The 19,497-nt window shown below is 37.5% G+C and overlaps 1 protein-coding gene across 6 annotated transcripts in view; it reads right to left on the bottom strand.

The window, feature by feature from the left end:
• asap1 (ArfGAP with SH3 domain, ankyrin repeat and PH domain 1) overlaps window positions 1–18,861 on the bottom strand; it is a 75,605-nt gene extending 56,744 nt beyond the window's left edge. For 3 of the 6 annotated variants that reach the window (XM_023326592.1, XM_023326593.1, XM_023326594.1), the window contains exon 1: window positions 18,006–18,858. In XM_023326592.1, the coding sequence (XP_023182360.1) occupies window positions 18,006–18,131 (126 nt within the window). In that variant the 5' untranslated portion in view covers window positions 18,132–18,858. Of the gene's footprint in view, window positions 1–18,005 lie in introns of all 6 variants that reach the window. The other 3 variants (XM_023326590.1, XM_023326591.1, XM_023326595.1) reach the window with 2 other exon arrangements.
• Window positions 18,862–19,497: the final 636 nt, after the last annotated feature.

Here is a 19,497-nt window from a genome sequence, read left to right as displayed (position 1 = left end):
CATATTTTCTTTTGAATATTTCAGATATGCTCTACAAAAAATCCAATGAAACAACAGGTGAGTCCACAATGGTTGCCATTTGCATATATTATTTCAGACCTTCATTAAAAAGCAAGTTTCGTGAAGTTTTTTGATTCTGATTGCATTAAAACCTTCAGAAGTCTTCACAATTTTAAAATACAGAAATGCTTAATCCCCAAACAAGATTAAAAAAACAAAGCTGCTTGACTTGCATATTAAAATGCTTTCATGAGACGTTTCCTCAAGCTGTTTGAGGTTTTACAGTATGACCTGCCTCCATCTTAATATGAACCAACAAGAACTGCACTTAGGATGAGTAAACAGTTCATTCACCTTTAAATCACTTAGTGGGATGGCACTGCAAGAATCATTAAATCACTGAATGTTAGTTCAAAAAGTTTGGTGCCTGTGGCAATGATTGCCATGCACTGAATGGAAAATAGCTATCAGGACCAAACTAGAAGAAGAAATTGGTCAAATATGTTTAGATTATTGAAATATTTCAAGTGGGTGGCAATCATCTAGGAGCCATTTGCTCATTTTTATTCTTCTAAGGCAGAGCTGTTTGTACCAAAAATCCCTTACAGATGCCTTCAAAACTTTAAAAAAAATACACATGCAAGATAACCAATGAGTTAACCTGGAGACAAAAGTGAAATACTTGAATCTGTCTCAACATAAACCCAATGCAGACTGAAGAGATACCAATTAAAATGATAAAGCATAATTTATCAAGCACAACTAGAGGACTAGAAAAGACATATTAAAAGTACTTTTCAAGGTAGTGTTAATATGTACTGTAGGCAGAGCAAATATCTTTGCTTAGGACAACAAATGCACATGGCAGCAGTCATCTGAGGCAGGCTCCATCTAAATGCGGTTTGTTGTCATGTTGGGTATGTGCTGCAGCAACCGCCACACCCTCAGCAACAGCTGACACATCCACTAGCAAACCGTGCTTCCTCTCAGGGTCACCGTTAATTCACAATTTACTAAGGATTAGACGTCTAATGAGGTTGTAGGGTTACTTTTTTTTCATTAATGAATCAAATTCTCTCAAGGAGTGTTTTGGATTTACTCAGGTCAACTTATTTAATCTTAAAATAGGTTTGATTACCGAAGTATTTAAAGAGGCAGTATTATATACTTCCCAGCCACATTGCGTCATTTTCAAGTAACTATGTTACCTTCAGTTGTTATAAAATGCTGTATATATTAAATATGGCTTTAAAGAAAACTGATTTTGTAATTTAATGCCTTGAAATTGGGTCTCTGCCTCTTTAAACACTCCATCTCTTTTGAAACACTGATTTCAGGACGTCATCACTACGTCGCTCCTCTATTAACCCTTTAACAACATTTTTTTACTAGCGTTGAATTGAGAAGTAGCTCGTATAATGAGCTCAGCTGATGTACAGTTAAACCAGGTGTTTGCTAATTGCTGCTGGCTAGTCTGAAGGAGCTGAATGGCTGTTCTGTAAGGCAGAAGTTTAGAAACTTGGAAACTGTATCCCTAAAGGTAAAGGTAATTTTATTTATATAGCACATTTTCAGCAACAAGGGAATACAAAGTGCTTTAACAAGATTTAAAAAGAAATACAAATAAAATAACAAACCAAAAGAAAAAACAAAAGAAGAAAAAGCTAATAGTAAATAAACTAGATACTCGTATTTGGGATTGGTAGATAAATATAAGTACCGTAAGTATCCTCTGGTCTAATTCGGGAAATGCCTTTTTTGTGAAAGATAGAATCCAAAATGATTAATAATCAACGACGGAACTATTTAGTGAACTTGTCTTGTGTGATTCATTGAATGAGGGTTAGATAGTATAATATTAAATAAAAATAACCCAAGCCTAGATCCACAGAGTGACCAAAGCAACCACTGAGGTTAATGGATCTAACTTCCTGGATCCTGAAGACTGCCAGTCATGCTCTGGAGGTCAAAGCTTCAGAGGGGGAATGGGTGGCTCAAGTGACAGAAGTTTTTCTCCATTTCATGCTTCCTGACCCAGGCCTTATCCTCCCGCAGCAGACCTGCCGCTTCCCCTGCAGCCGTCCTTTCTGACAGGAAGCAGGAAGCATCCAGGCTCGTCACTGTCCTGTCCCGGATCAGCAGAGCTCCATCCACCGACACCAGCTGCACTCTGCTGACAACCGAGGAACAAAAACATCACACTCTTGACTCCCGCCTCTCCTCTACGACATTCGTCATCGCTTTGGTGGACCGCCTCGCGTGTCAGTCCAACATTCTTCACCGAGGAGGCCGCAGGAAGTCGCCCTGACCGAGCGGTCAGCTCTGCTGTTTGTCAGCAGCTCTCTGGAACCCAGATGTACCAACGTGGTAGATTTTACTCTCACAAATCAGCAGAACGAACTCAAAGATCTTCGAATTACACAAATGCAAACAACTTCCGAGAAGGAAAAAACAGGAAGGGGTACAATAATCAAAGGACTTCCACAGAAAAGGAAATGAGTACAGGGGCATTTTTATAGCAGAGGTCAAAGGGAACACTTTTAAAAAATGCTTTCTTTTCATTTCCTTTCTGATTGAGATCCTCTAAATAACAAAAACAAACTGGTTTGTTTCCATGTTCCCAGCAGTAAACCTAAGTCTTATTATTACATCTTACAATGATGGGAAAACACTGTATGACGACAGAGTTTGTTTGTTTGCCAAGTCACTTTGACTGTCTGTCGATGGTGTCTATGTGGCATGACTCAAGCAGGAAGGGTGGGGAGCCGTTTTCATTGGCAGGAAACAAATGCACATCCCTTTTCTCTGAGCCGGACTGATCTGCATGTGAAGGTTGGAGGAAAAAGTGAGAGGAGGCGTAATATTTCCAAAAAAGAAGCCGAGATCTGATGGTGTATTCCTCACACAGAGGGAATGAAGTATCGACTGCTGGTGGTTGAGGGTTTGGTTAGGAGCGGTAACCACCGGACCACATGACTGATGTAGTGTCTCAGACAAGCAGGATAAAGCTGGGCTTGATCTTTTTCCACAATGTCTAAAAAAACCTCCTGTCAATTTGCAACAACAGCCGATAGATCAAATCTATCGCTCTGAATGAACGGCAACAAATTACCCCTCATAAAATCTTCAACAGCTGAATCCATCATCAGGGTTTATGTACTTTCTTCATGCCAAACTTTCAGACATTTCCACACTTAATAATCCAGAGAATAAAATACAGACGATTACATTTCCACAGAGGTAATCATTGAAACGAGAATTATTATGAAACATTTATATTTTGTATATTTTCGTATTTTAGTTTTTGGGTCTCAAATGTTTCTAAAAACAACAACAACAACAAAAAAAAACACCCTGCTGTTTTTTGGCAATAAAACATTAATGTTTTTGATGTCAGGAAAATGAGATATTTCAAAAACCTCCTGATTGTTACGTCACATTCAACAGGCACTGTGCGGTTACCTAGCAACCCCTGCCGAACCCTGCTTGGTTACCTAGCAACCCAAACTGAGCTCTAGCACGTTTAATGTGACAAGTGTTTTGTTGTTGCCTTATCTTCCAGAAACTACTTGCTGCACTCTTGTTGGTTATGCAGGAGGCTCTACTAATGCTTTTCAAAGATCTACAGCTATCTAACTGCACATCTGTTTTCAGCTGTTTTCACATGCGAGTGTAAACGTTGAGTTGGGGATGGCATGTCCAACAGCAGCTTATTTGGATTTAAAGTGACAGGACACCTAAAACAGCTCATTCTGAAAGGAGCTCAAAACAGGCAGAACCGACTAGATTGAAATCTTATTATGTAACAATAATGATTTTGTGCAAAAAAAAAAATGCAACAGACATGTTTTGCATAGCCCACAGATCTAACCTAACCTGTTCAAGGAATGCGTAACAAGTCACCTTTTAATACAAAATTTGCAACTAGCTCATTTGATATGTTGATTCATATCAAATGTAAATTTAAGACATCTTACAAAAACAATCATAAATTTAAATTACATATGTTCTACTTCAAAGATTGTTTGTTAGCAAAACACAGTCAGGTTCAATGTATTATATCGATTGATGGATTTTATTTGGTCATAGAACATTAAATAAAGTCCAAACAAATATTTTCCATATTTTTTCCCAATTTTATTCAAACCTTAAATACTTGAATCAGGTTCCATACTTTTCCAATCTTTTATCATATTACAAAACAAATTAAAGTATTTTTAAGATTTATATCATTTTGAACTACATATAATTCATAATGCAATATTTGCATTATAGGGAGAGAAAAGTCAACATTGTGTTGCTTTCCTGTGGTCAAAGCTCCATTTTCATGTGGTGAACACACACATTTACCAATATGTCAGACAAGGAAACCCAAACCACAACCACATTTCTGAATTTCCTCTTCCCAGTTGGTTTGCTAATCAACTACAGCAATCTTTTATCAACAAATAAGCTGATTCTGTTTTTAATTAACAATAATTTGACAACAGTGATATCATTTTGTATGGTATGTGCACCACAACGTCTTGGGAAGATTTGATCACTGCTTTATTCAAGTCATCAAGAACCGATACTGCACACATTATCTTTAATGCCATCCCTAATGCAAAACATGGCGATTAGTGCAGCTAAATACGTACAGGGAAATCACTGAGAAAAACTAGTTAGAAGCTCCAAAACCATTCACACTAGAGTGGACAATGACTCAAACCGTACGGCCAGAGCTACAATGGCTCAAAGTCTTTTCCACCTTTAATGGACCAGAGTTTCATCATGGTAAAAATGAGCCCTTCAGTGATGATAACGCTTCTACAGTATGGATGCTACAAACAATTCAATATGTTCAGACCTGGAACAGCGAGGAAATGTATACAAAACCCAACTGCTTGGAAGATGCACAAGAATGCAGTCAGGTACAGAAAGTTTAGTGAAAAAAGTGTTAAAAAGTTGCCATGTTTGACAAAACTTTGCATGGCTTTGTTTATAACGTCTGAAAGGGGCGTCTTTTTTTTTTTTAAAACAACCTTTTCGTTTTATTAAGCGTAATATTGTGTGTGACCTTAGAAAGTTAAATAATATTCGCATTCCTTTAAAGGCGGCTTTAGTTTTCTATAGCTCACTTGCCAAAAGTACAACGTGAAGATAAACCGCACTAAACAAAAAAAATAATAGCTGATTTTGGTACGGATCAAAAACTTTTCCTGATGTGAATACATGCTACGTGAAAAACTCTAGCAGGACTTGAAACTTCATACTCACAATCCCGTCCAATCTGACTGAGTTTGGGCTATTTTGTAACAAAGAACGGAAAAACCTTTTAATTTCTAAATGTGCAAAGCTGGGACTGACAAACCCCAGAGGACTAGAAGTGGTAACTGCACTGAAAAATAGTTCATAATAGGACTGAGAAAGAGGATATAAACACAAATGCACAGCAACCTCTTCAGAAACTAAAACAACGCATCATTTGTTCTTTCTTTTTACAACAATGCACAATTTGTTCATCCATCTACATGAAATCCTGATGAAAACCATTAAAGTTTGTGACTGTAATGTCACAAAATGTGGAAATTTTGTAAAGTGCTGCATTTCAGATAGAGGGAAATATCACACAGCGGTATCTCCATTATCTACTTCTGCTATCGATCCTGCTGTTTGCATCCTGCTTTGCTCTCTCACACCAAGCTGAGGTGCTCAGGCGTGAGTTTTCCTGTGCACTGTGGATAACTTCCTGAGCTGCAAAGATGCTGCACATCTCGAGAGAGGCTGCGCAGGACCTAACACGCATGCGTGTGGTCAGTCAGTGGAAAGCCAAGCTGTGCATGCAGCAGTGCTAGACTCCTCTCTGCTACATGAGCTCCCAGCTCCTTTAGACCAATGTGCACACCTTCACACCCACACACTGCTGCGATTTACACACCTAGCATCACAGAAGCAGGAAACCTCTGTTTGTACTGTGAGGAAGTCATTTCTAATGAGACGTTAAATTATTGCTTGACCTTATCAGCTGGCATTAGAAATGACAAAAAGAAAAACTGAAAGCTCGTGACTAAGAAATACCCACACAGATCCTTTTTTAACATTTACAATTGGTGCAAAAACAACATCTCCAGAAACTAATACAGTAACATGCCCACTCATGTCATATACATAAATATACCCCCAATTAAAAAAAAAATTTAAAAACCCACAAACACACAGCAACAAAGCAATTAACATAAAGACCAGTCCTCTTTCCACATGTTGGATTGGAAATCATTTTGGACTAACTGAGTGTAAAAGTCAGCTTCATCAAGCTTGTTCTTAGTAAAAAAAAAAAAGCTGATATGCTCAAGGGCAAATTGTGAAATTCTGCATGTTTCTTTCTTCCATGAGACTGCTATGCAGCGCTTAGCTTCCAAAAAGCAAACATTACGTAGGGATCTTAAATTGTTAAAGATAGCAAAATCTTCAGGAGAACCTACTTAGTTAATATGTCATTAAATGAAATAACTTGAGAATGTTGGGCATAATCTTTCAAAAATGTGCTTCTATCCTCCAAATATATGGACTACAAAACAGTTTAGACTTATTAAATTTTCTCTGCTTTTTTCACTCAGGCTTTTGACAATCGGCCCAAGCTAAATTAAAATCTTATCAACACTGATACGAATTTATGTTGGATGAGTTATTGAAATCATATCATAAACCTGAATTAGACATGGAGCGAGCCAACTGGGACGTTCTTCATACCAACTCCCACATTATTGTTAAACAATCAGATCTATCAGTTTGGAAAGGTTTCAAAGGCATTTTTTAAGCAACAGGGTTAGCCAAAAAGTGCATTTTTCATCTTCAGACCATGAGCAAGAAAATCACCAAAATAAAATAGCAGATATGCAAACAAACAATAACAAGGTTTCCCCCAGAAAACTTGCTAAGCCTGGTGGTTGGGTGCCAGGGCAGTCATTCATCCAGCGGTTGAATGTGCTTTTGAGTTTTAAAAAAATGTCTAAAGTAAACAGGAAATTTGAAAATATCACTTGATAACCATGTGTTATTGAAATATTGGAAGATTAATACCTGAATACCAACTATAAAATCTTTGAAAAATGCAAAAATTAAAAAAAAACTTAAATAAATAACCAATGCTTTGCCTGGTGGCCCTCCAGGCTTATAATACACTGCGGGAAACCCTGAATAATAATACACAAAATATGAAATGCACAAAAAAAGCATCTACCAGAGCTATAATCCGAAGCTACCTAATACAACCAGAGGGGAGAAAAAATGCTAAAGTACCAACATGTAGTTAGCTAAACCCAATAGTGGTGACAGTAATGTGATGGTTTGGAGCTACTTCTGCGCCTCCGGACTGGGATAATTTGCCATAAGTGGTGGAAATGTGAATTCTGCTGTCAAGCAGAAGACCCTGACTGGAATGTCCCAGTTTGTGACCTTAAGGTCAACCACTGTTGGTTTGTGCAGCGGAGCAATGATCCACAGCACAGCAGAGTCACATAGGGCCTGAATAAAATCACTGGTTGGAGACGGTTTTGTGTAATTATTGAGACTATCTTTGTCTGATATTGAAATTTATTTGATTACCCAAAACGAGCTGTGGAAAACAGAAGAAAATCAATTTCACAGCCATGTCTGTATAAGTCAGTGAATGAATTTTATGTATGTTTACCAACTTTTTCTTCCTCAGGAAAATAAAGTAGAGTGATAATGAAGTAGCTCCTAAATTATTTAAATAAAAACAACTATTAAAAATGAAAATATCCCCTAAAAACAAGGAGGAAAAATAATTTTTTAATCAAATGTAACGTTTCTTTTTAAATTTAAATTTTAGTACATCTAGATATTTCATTTTTATGAACTACAACAGTTAATTTTGGTTTTATGCTGCGAGAAAAGAAAGTTTTCAGTTTCGCAATAAAGATTTTGCAGTGCTCACACTGCAAAAACAAACCAAAGGACGATAGTGCTGCACATAAAAAAAATACTACATATGACTGTTAGGCAAGGAAGAAAATTGAAAGGTGCTTTGGTGCTATAACGTGTATGGCAACCCACCAAATAAATTACTAAAAATAAATGTTTTAAAGGAATTAAATTAGCCTTTTACTGAAACAGAAGAATCTCTTAGAAAAAGACAATATTAGGTCTTTTATTGACTAACAAACCTGACGATTCTTTAAAAAACACACAAATTGTATGTATCCTTTCAATTAGTAATTTATGATGTTATGTTTCCATGGTGACACAAAAGCCCATTTCTTTTAGCCACTCTTCAAATGGGAAAGACACAAGAATTTGTTTTTTAATTGAAACACAATGAACTGCTGGAATTTAAATAACATGTTGCGAATAAAAATGTATTTACTTAAAAGCACTTAACACATTTTCACCAGAGTTGCCAATAAGTGTGGAGAGTTAAGTATAAAACAAACAGTAAAACCAACCAATTAAAAATATTCTGCAGCACATCCCAATATGGAAATGTCTACTAAAAGGATAAAATTGAATTTCCATTTGGGAGGAAAGCTTTTGAATGGAACTGAACTGAATGCACAAATATACTGTGCATTCAAATAGAAAAAATACTGTTCTGATTCTGACAAACTAATTAATAATATCTGCAAACCTCAAAAACAAATACTAAGGTTTGGAATGTTTCTTTTACTGATTTTTGTCACTATTTGCTACAAAGGAAAACCAATAACATGGTGTGCTAAAGTAACCTGCCTAATGGTTTAATGGGTAACATTAGATTACCTTAACAGAGAATTGATTGTATTTGTGGGGCTTTGAGTGGACAAAGTAACAGATACATTGCCAAAAGACTGAATCTCTTAGTATGTTTATTGTCTCTTTTATAGTCATCGCTATTAATACTGCAAAATATTATGTAACACTGTGTGTCACCAATCACTATTTTATATTAAACTATTCAAATGTTAATACTTAATTTGTAACACAACAGAGAGGAAAGATTGGAATGCATAACAGCCAAAACAAACTAGTCATTTTGCTGATCAATCACAAATATCAGTCAGAGAATCCATCTTATTTTGCTGATCGCCTGTTTATAAAGCGTTTCAGCTCTTCAGGCAATCATAAATCTTCAACCCCTGAAGCCAAAAAATGTAACCACTTGATCAACCACCACTAATAGATGCAACATTTTTCAAGCCTGTAAATAACTTTTCCAATGCAACAAGCAGCACAGACATGAGAGGCTGGTCAGAGTTAAGGATTCTGCAAAGCACTTAGCAGCATTCCTTGAAGTTTTCCTGCAGCTGAGTCTCACATTTCACACTTTGTGTGACTCAAGACATTTTAAGACCACAGGTGTATCTACTCCCACGGACCATTTGGACGCTTCAGCAACTGGACAAACAATCGCAGCAATGCCCAACACAAACTCCAGCTACTATTCAAAGGGCACTTCCATTCTGACCTTCCAACATGCCGCAGATTGTAGCTTTACAGCTGCTGTGAAAATGTCAGCCATGCAGTTCTTTGAACAAGCAGTAAAATACTTCAATAATATACTTAATCTTGGAGGTTTAAAATTCTTAAACAGGCAGAGACGGACTATTAGACACATCCTAGGACAACACTATCTCCTAACGCCACTGAATGCTAATTATAGCTAGCTCGTCTGACAGGTGTGTTGACAGCTGCTCACTTTTTAGACTACCTGATTGCTTTTTAAATAAACAAAGATGTGTTTATGATGATTTTCTAATTGGTTGGGTAACGTTGTGTAGAGCAATAGTATTTGTCCCCTTAAAGTTTTTTTTTTACTTATTTCTACGGCTTAGTTCAGTTTCACTAGCTACACCCAAATCTGATTGTTACTGAATGAAGAAATCACTAATAAAACCCAACTGACAGCAGGAAGTAGGCTAACAGATGGCTAAAAGACAGTCATGCTCTGATCTAAAGAAAGCATTTAGATTTTACAATGCTATAAAACTTTTTTGAAAAAGTGGAAAGTGAAGAACCTAAAAAAATTGGTTTAATAGTTTGATAAAATTGGTAAAAATAAAATAGAAGACATCTGTAAAGATGGAAATACTTTCTCAGCACATGCAGTGACAGTTTCTTGAAGTCCCTTTATAGAAAAAAACAAAATGTACAAATATCTGCTCACCCATTTAAATTAAAGGGCCAAGTAAGTATCAAATTCCCTGGGTAAACACAGGGAGATAGGATTCAGCCAAGTTGTAACACAAAAATATCAAGAGATTACATCTGCTGCAGCAACTAGAAATAATGTTATGAAAAAGAAAAACATTGTAGCCCCATGATTTCCACAACAGCGTAAAAACAAAAACACACACAACCCTTGCTGTTCACGTTCCAAATGTACCTTCCTGTCATCACCGACTAGCTAAAATCTGATGCACACACACACACAGGAGAATATATATGTACAGACATAAAATAAAACAGTTTGCTTCCTTAAATAGACTAAAACTAGGCCCATATTTTAGGAGGGAAAGGTTTGAATTCAACAGCGATAACCCCAACACCCCGGGGTCTGCAGACAGATGTGAACATTGACGCCTAAATCTGAGGAAAGAGTGAAGGATCAGAACGCCCGAGGAAGGTCTGGTCCACAGCTAATCCGCTGCCAGCTAATAGCCCTTGATGATATACGCAGTGCAGCTGTGGGAGGAAGGTAGGCCAGCAGCTGTGGCCTGCAGATCTATTATCAGATTTCAGCAAACAAGCAATACAACACAGACTTTCCTCCTGCTGCTGCATCAGACTAAAAACAAATTCATAAAAAGAGTCAGAAGGGAAATTTAAAGAAGTGATGCCCAAAATCAATGTGTTTCCCCCAGTGTATAATAAGCCTGACGGGCCAACAGGCTTTACTTGAGTCCCCACCAGACTAACATTGTTTGTTTATTTATCTTTAAAAAAAATTATGTTTACCTTTTTTAAAAGGGTTTAGGAATTATTAATAAAGTCTTCTAATAACACACAATTACCTAGTTATATTTTCAAATTTCCTGTCAACTTTAAGCATTTTTTAACTCAAAAACATGATACCGCCTCTACCACCGGGCTTCTGAGGGAGACCCTGTTATTCTGTGAGGTTTACTATATTATTGGGATGATCACGTGACATCTCCATAACAACATCATAAATACATAAACAGTTTTCCTGAAACAGTAAGTTGTTTTTCCACCATTAGCACATTGAGCAGGACATACACGAGCATGACTGACAGCGCTAAATCCTCCTCCAGGCTCTGATTGGTTGTTTTGGATTGGGAGTGATGGATTACTTCAGACAGCAATAATACCTCGAAAAAGATTATCCGTCTCATATTATACTGTCAATTTGTTATTTTCAAACCATTTCTGTGTAGTTTTAGCTTCGGGTTGTTGTCACATTCCCGGCAAACATCTACACTTGTAGCTCTCCTGGTCTTCTTACACTGTTTTAGCAGCACAAAAAATGTGAATTAAAATTTTGTTGAGTTGGGAGTTGATTCAGAATATTTTGGAACACAAAACTTTTACCATTAAATGTAAAATTAACACTGTGATTGGTGAAGGAAGCCAGGCTCATCTTTGCTAGACGAATACATCTAAATCCGTGCTACTGCGGCTTGACTTCTGAAATTAAGCTACATTTTTAATATATATCCATATATTTTAAACAGAATACATGCAAATAAAAAGCATGTATATATTAAAATAAAATCTATACACATCTTCATGCATAAATTTAAACTTAACTTGTAATAAACCGCAAGTAGGAGGTTAATTTGTGAGCAAGACATGTCTTCCTACATGCAGCAAGCTGACCCGTTAGTATCTCTGCAAAGAGGCATAAACGTCCCTCTTTTCTGTGTGAGACCCACTGAGTTTGGAGACATCAGGGACAGATGAATAAAAAGCCACAACTTCATTAATAATTGACTGTGACACAGCTGCACTCCTCAGCTGCAATGTTGCAGAGGGAAGACTTATATAGCGCGCACTCAAATTTGTTATGTAAAGCCGCACATGATAAAAACTCGTCCAGTCCTGAATAATTCTGTTTTCTGTCCTGGTGGAGAGGGGAGTTGGTGGTAGTTACGTGGTTAAACAAAAGCAAATATAAAAAAAAAACTGGCCTCAGAAGAATTAGTTTAACCAAAGTGATGATCAAAGTCAACATAAAAAATATTTATAGTCCTCAATATTTGATAATCAGACTTGATTATGAAGAGCAGTGAATGCGGCGGGGAGTGAATACAAAAGAAAGCAGCCGTTTTTAGTTATCTGTGCCGCCATTGTTGCAGCCGACTCCCCGCCGGCGAACTGGATGTCACATGTGGCGGCGCTGAAGTCTCACATGACGACGTGTCATCGGGAACACGGCCTCAGGTGCTGCTGGGTTCCAGACGGGCGACCCGAAGCTTCTACAATAAATACTGAATGTTTTCCCGTTGAACTGAAGGACAGATGCCGATTTCCTTCCGGGCACCCTTACAGATGTTTTACTGTAAACAAGCGAAGTCTTGTTGTTTAGCTAGAGTCTGTTTTACCCAACCCATGTGTGAATCCAGAGAGCATTTTAATGTGGAAGGCATTTCCTAATCCCTCATGAGTAAGTGCATTAAAGTGTGGGGAGGCGATGCCTCTCCTTTTATGAACAGAAACAATAACAGTGTTATAGCAATGACGTATTTTCATCACGTTATGCTCAGAAATGTAGCCTTTTTTTCTCTGTTTTGTTTGTTCTGGTTCACGAATCCTTGAATGAAAGTCTAACACAAGAAACTAAACTGGAGGAATATAAAGCTGATTTTCATTTTAGCAACAAATCACATTCTTAAAGCTTCCATACAAATGACTGGTAATCTAACATTAGTTATACTAGTCAGAATGTAATAAGAGAATTCTTAAATAGGTATTTTATTTACTCAAAGTATAATCACAATTTGCTAATACTAAGATATCTGGAACGTAAGAATAGTGAAATTGATTTTATGCTAAACAGCCTCCCATACTGCAAGGTTGGAATCCTCGTGTTCCTCATGCTGAAATAACCCTCCATTTTTATTTTCTTCTTCTATCAAAGTCAGTGTCACTGCAGAGAGTGTGCGGTCTGAAAAGACCGTTACATAAAAGTAAGAATATCTGAAAGCCCTGCCCTTCACGTCAGGTCCAGCCATGCTTGAATAGAGCGACTGTGAAAAAAGTCAACATTTTTCCTGGTCCAGTCCAAGTGACGCAGGGCAGGGAGGAACGCTCGAAGGATCGCCAACGCATTGAGGGTTTCCCCCTTTGCATCGCCGTTGTGGCTCTCTGTGGTTTGGAGAAAAGCAAACCCAGTGACGCAAAGTGCCATCTGTGGTGTACAGGGACACACACTACATGACCCCTCAGGGGGAATTACAAGTCCAAGCTGTTGATATTAACTTACATCAGAGGAAAAAAAGGACTAAAACAGGAGAGCCTCAAAGTGACATGTCCTTTTCCTGTTAAATAAGATACTTTTATATTCCTGATTTCTACTTAAAGAGCAGAAGGAAATTTTAGACACCAGTGGATTGTTTTAGGGTGTTTTCACACCTGATAGTCCAGTAGACATTTGTTACATTTTCAGCTGGCGCTGTTCACTTTCACACTGCTCTGTATCAAACAAACCTTTTATTTTGCAAACAAATATTTTTCAAAAACAGCTGGGCATAGGAAGTATTTTAATCATATTCATCAAGTTAAAATCATACTTTCCCAGTAGTTACCCTGCACCAAAACTTGTAATTTTAGTTTTTTCAAATTGAAATAAAAGCTAAAACGTAGGGCTGGAAATTTATAGTACCATTTATCATTTTTTTAAAAGAAATATCTTTGATAATAATTTGATTTATTGTCAGGATGTTATTTCTACTACTTTATTCACTGTTTGTTCAATGAAAGCATCAATAAATATCAATAAATTTGAAAATATGATTAAATGCAGTCAGTGTTTGCAGCTTAATGATAGAAATCACACTTTTTTATGTGACTGGTGGTGCTACAGAAGCATGATACCAATGGGAATGTTTTTCTAGAGCAGCATTTGTATTTGTGGGAATATAATTCCTGTGACACATAGATACAGCCATACAGCTACCTAAAAACGTAGTAATAAAAACTTCTAATCATCACTTTTATCAGTATCACAAGATAAATAAATAAAAAAAACTTTAAATCAATATTATACACCTCTAACAATGCATATCAAAAAACTAATTTATATCCTAAATTTAGACATCTTCTTGGTTTTCTCTCCATCATTTTACATAAAATTAACAAATTGGATGATACAAAGCAATAGATTGAGCACTCAAAAACATCAACTGAATATATTTCATTTCAAATAAGGATTTTCAAGACTCAAATGAGTTAAAATGTTACATTTATTAGTCGCTTATAAAAGAGAATAGACAAAAAGACGACTAGTCAACTAGTTTTCTTCTGATTTAAAGGGCAAAGCAACACAAAAAACCTGCTGATGAAAACAGAAATTATCTCTAGAATCTGACAAACAAAACATTCATCTCTAAATTCACCGACAGAATAATCCAAGCTACACACAAACACACACATATACACTTTCTCTCTCTCTCTCCATGTGCTCTGTGAGAACAACACCACGACGATTTGCTTTGCACCAAAGATGACAGCAAAAATAAAAGCCAGACACATCCACCAGCTTCCGGTCTGCCACCCACACAGCAAACATACACATATAATACCCCCAGTGACACTCCCACAAACACACACACACACACACCCACACACACACACACACACACACACACACACACACACATACATCTCAACCCCTTTGTCTAAGGCAGACAAAGCAAGAGTGGGTATTTTTAAAACTTTATCTCTCCATCTGGCGGCTCCATGTTTTCCTCACTTCTGATCTGATGCAAGTGTAAACACCGGAGATGATGTTTCTAAAGGCAAAACATTAATGTTTTCATGTCATTAATGCGAACTGATCAATAATTTATCCTCAGAGCTGAGTTGAGACGACATGATGCAGCAGCAGTTTGTTTTTTCTTTCCTCCTGATGACTCAGTGGAAGCACAGGGAGAATGACAACTCTCCTGCTGGGTCAAATCTCCCCCTCAGGTTTCAGTATTAAATATTCACGCCGTACCGTTGCATAATTTACCTTGTCAACTTACCAAGGAAATGACTTGGAGAGGAAAGGAAGAAAGGCGAAGTAAACATCATGGATTTCAATAAACGCGACGTTTCGTTCGGGTGTATTTCCCCCCCGTCCTGAATGTTTTCCAGGCGCATCTTTGTTTTAAACTCCCAGGAGGATGCTGCGCTCTATTTTCCCTCTTCATAATAGTCTTCTCTGTCATGTGATCCCTGCAGAAATTCCAGAGTGGCTACTGAAGCGCCGCGCACATGGCCGGTCTGTCCGACAGATGTTTTTCGTTTGCGCTGCAGCAGCAGCAGCAGCCTCCCTGGATCAGAGGCACGGAGCCAGGGAGGTGATTCATGATGCGAGCCTTCTCCTTGTTAAAAGTCAGCAGACTCGGAGTGTGGCTCCATGTTGAGGATAAACACAGCCCTGACTCTGATTCTGGGGAGACTTTCTAAAAATATGATAAAACAAACTGGAAACAGGAGTTTAGACGCCGTCTCCCAACCTTTTCCACTTGTCTGCATGCTACAAACTTATATATGGGGATTTTAGGTGACAGACCAACACAAATGAGCAGAGCAGATTTGTTTTTACAAATAAAACTCTAAAAAGTGTGGCGTGCTTTTTTTCCAGCCTCCAGAATCACCTTGCTCAGCCTTACACATCTAGAGATTTACATTCTTCTTTGCAAAGTCTCTCAAGCTCAGTAAAATTGAATGGAGAGCAGCTAACAATTATTTTATTAATCAATTATTGTATCGATTAATCGGGTGAAGAAAATAGCACATTCTGCAGTTTTTCCTTTAACCGCTTAAGCCTTTTTTATACATTATAAATACATTGAAGATGCAGATAAACAAATAATTGATTTCCTTATTCAAGTAAGAAAATAAACACTTTAACGCCCAACAGGCAATAAAATAGCATTCCTATAATGTGTGCTTTGATTATTTGTATCAAAGGATGCATCTGCAGATAAAGAAATACTTCAACATGTGAAAAGCTCAGCTCTTTCTGCTTTACTTAACATCAGCAATATATTGATTAATTTTTGAATTAATTACTTAATAAATGGATAGTAAAAGGTGCTTAGTGAGAGATTTTCTTACAGACTTTTAATCAGGTGAAGCTAAGATTATGCAACTTCAGGAGTTCTGGGAGAAACATATTTACAGACAGTCTTTTTATTATCTTAAATGCAAAATGTATATATTTATTGTACAGTTTTCAGTTATTACTGCTTCAGTTATTGTTCTATCAACAATTGGTCTTTATTTGAGTCTGAATACTCCAGTTAACAATTAATTAGATAGCGGTTATTTCAGTAATCGATTCACCACGATTAAACGTTTTAGATCTAATAAATTGTGAAGTTCAGCCACAGATTCTCAGTGGGATTTATGCCTGGACTTTGACTGGACCTTTCTGGAAGAACATACACCAAGTCTAAAGTCTTCTTCCAGAATTTCCTTGCATTTACCTCCGTTCATCTGCATTCAACTCTGACCAGCTTCCCCACAACATAATACTGCCATGTTTTTGCATCTACCAAAGGGTTGAGTTTTGCTCTCATTTGACCGGAGCACCATTTTCCAGAGATTCTTGAGAATTTCTTTTGACAATCTTTTCTAGAGTTTTCTATAAAGATCTGGTTTGTGGAGTGTTTGACAAATTTTTGCTCATATGTCTGCAAGTTCTTCTCTCTTTGACTCTGTCAGCTCTGGTTTTCAGTTGCACCATACGTTTTACCATTTGCTGTGTTTCTTTATCTTAATTATGCCATTTGTTCACTAATATTCAATAATAAACCTCATGCACAGTTAAATTACACACAGGAAGAATCCAGTTAGGTGTTTTCTAAAAGCTGACTGGATTGGGCTGAATATATGTGAAAACTGTACTTTTCATATTTTTATTGCACCATTTTCCTTCCACTTCCAAATAATGTGCTACTCCGTACAAATACTTTTAATCTATCATCTCCTTTACGTAAATGCTGCCTTTAATTTGCATTTTAAGCATTGCAAATGGAGCTATGGGTGTCACAGTTAAAGCTCATGCTCCCTTACATGGGAGATTACACTAAATACTGCAACCCTGATGTAATTTGGGCATGCAGTTGTTGGAAGTGGGGGAAATTAGGTCACATTTTGGCATCAGAGGACGACGGCGAAGGTGTGTGCTGCTCTCCTGGTATGATGCTCCATTTAATCACACCAAGAGAGGGCTGGGAAAAAAGAAACCCATGCAAACACAAACACCACCTGCCCTGACTTGAATTTATTCGCTTTTTTAAAAACATAAAAGAGCCTGTTTTAAAATGCACTCATTCCTGCGTGTATGTATGAAAGACAGTGATCCACATCTGACTGCCTGTGACTAAAATAGGTCTTTCTGTCGCACAAACACACACACACCCCTACACACACTCGGCTACAGCCTGGCAGCACACTCCAAAGCCCTGAGTTATGTAATCCTGAACACAGAGCTGCAGGCCTTGAGTGCACATCCTTCCATTTCCTTCACTCCTCCAACAAAAGCCATCCTCATCCTCTATTATATTATTACTCCTCGTCTCTGGTTGGACAGATAAAAGAGATTAGGTAAATCTGACTGAATGCATTTGGAAAAATAGGTGTTTTTACAGGTTGATAGTTGGAAAAATGTAGCTTTAAAGCAACAGGTGCAGTTATTTTCTTCTCTGATTGCCATGCATCTGTCTATGCAAAGCTTTCAAGCATGTGGATCGCATGTTAAATGAGCTACTTGGTGTGGATTTAAAAACGCAGCATAACTGAGGCTGGTGGAATCGACATATAAATCACATTTTTTTTCCATCTTTTCTTACCTCCTCCAGCACATTCACTGTGTTCCTGCAGCTCTGCATGCGGGTGGTGAAGCTGGACGTTGTCGGAGAATTGTAATCCTCTGTTGTCTCCGAGAGAAACTCGGTCACCGATATTTGATCCGGCATCCTTTAATTTAACGGTGTGTGTAAGAGAGAGGGGGTAAGGTGGAGGGGGGATAAATGCCCACAAAAGGGTCGGCGATGACGGCTCAGAAAGGCAAAACCATGTAAGATCTGAAAGAAAAATTAAGATAGCCGGCGGGGTCTGGATCGGTTCGACGGGAAAGCCAGCGCCGTTTATTTTCCTCTGCAGAACTGAGTAAAACTATCAGGGATGATGATCTGGACGAGTCTTCTTCTTCTCCTTCTCAAATGACTTCACTGTCCTCCAAAGGCCACGGGAGGAGGATTTTTTAGCACAATTCTCAACCAGCTAGCTCCCCCCTCGATGAGTGTATATATTTATATATATGTGTATGTTGTTTTGTTTTTTTTTTCTCCCTTCAGAGGACGTCTAAAGAGCGTCGCATTTCTAAATAGTGTTGTGGCTAAACGTTGGAGGAAAACCCGTGAAGAATAGCGGATGCCTTCATTATGCTCTACAGATGTGCAATAAGCCGCTTGTCGTCAAAAAAACACAGCGTCCCGTTATTACCAGCCTCTGTTTGGGGGTTGTCATAGTCCAGGGTGAAGCCGAGGTCGTGTGGGTCTGCACCGGGGTTTGGTCCGCTCTTCTTCCGCCGTAGTTTTTGAGTTTTTTTGTGTGTTTTTTCCTCTAAACAGCTAAACGATGCCTCGGACACATTCACTGCTACTCTCTCCTGCTGCTCGGCCGCGTTCAGAGCTGAGAGGGGAGGCAGAGTCAAGATAAATGTCTGAGAAAGGGCGGCTTCCGGTCAGGAGTTTCAAAATAAAAGTTAATGTTTTGGGTATGAAAATCGATACTTTTTAGTACAACCTTCTTCGATTCTTCGATTATATATATATATATTTTTATTTATTTTTTTTTTATTTTATTTTATTTTATTTTTTTTAAACTCTGTTTTTATTTTTTTTTTTCTGGTGCAATTTTTTTTGCTTCAAAAACCAGTTCAATATATGAGAAATCTAGGTCAATTAATATTTTAATATTAATATTGTCCCCAGAGAATTTCATCTCCTTACCTAAAACTGTCAGTTTATAAAATTCTTATTCTTTTTAGCATTACCTGCTCATGTACTTTCTTTAAGCTGTTTCTATGTGGATATTCTGTATGTCTATTTTTGTATGTACTGCTTCTGTTCTTTGCAGTTTTTAATTGCATCTTGGGGAATGAATAACATTTTATTGAACTGAATATCAGATAAATGCTTTTTAATTTTTTAAATAAATATTTAGTTCAATTCAGTTTAGCGCCAAAACAGTCACTTTCATCCAATCATATATCCATTCTACTTATCAAATAATGCAGTGCATTCAATTTATTATTTAAAGTAGTTAAAAAATGTATCA

The sequence above is a fragment of the Xiphophorus maculatus genome, chromosome 21, assembly GCF_002775205.1.
Source record: "Xiphophorus maculatus strain JP 163 A chromosome 21, X_maculatus-5.0-male, whole genome shotgun sequence".
NCBI classification, from domain to species: domain Eukaryota; kingdom Metazoa; phylum Chordata; class Actinopteri; order Cyprinodontiformes; family Poeciliidae; genus Xiphophorus; species Xiphophorus maculatus.
This window is presented reverse-complemented; position numbering and strand designations above follow the sequence as displayed.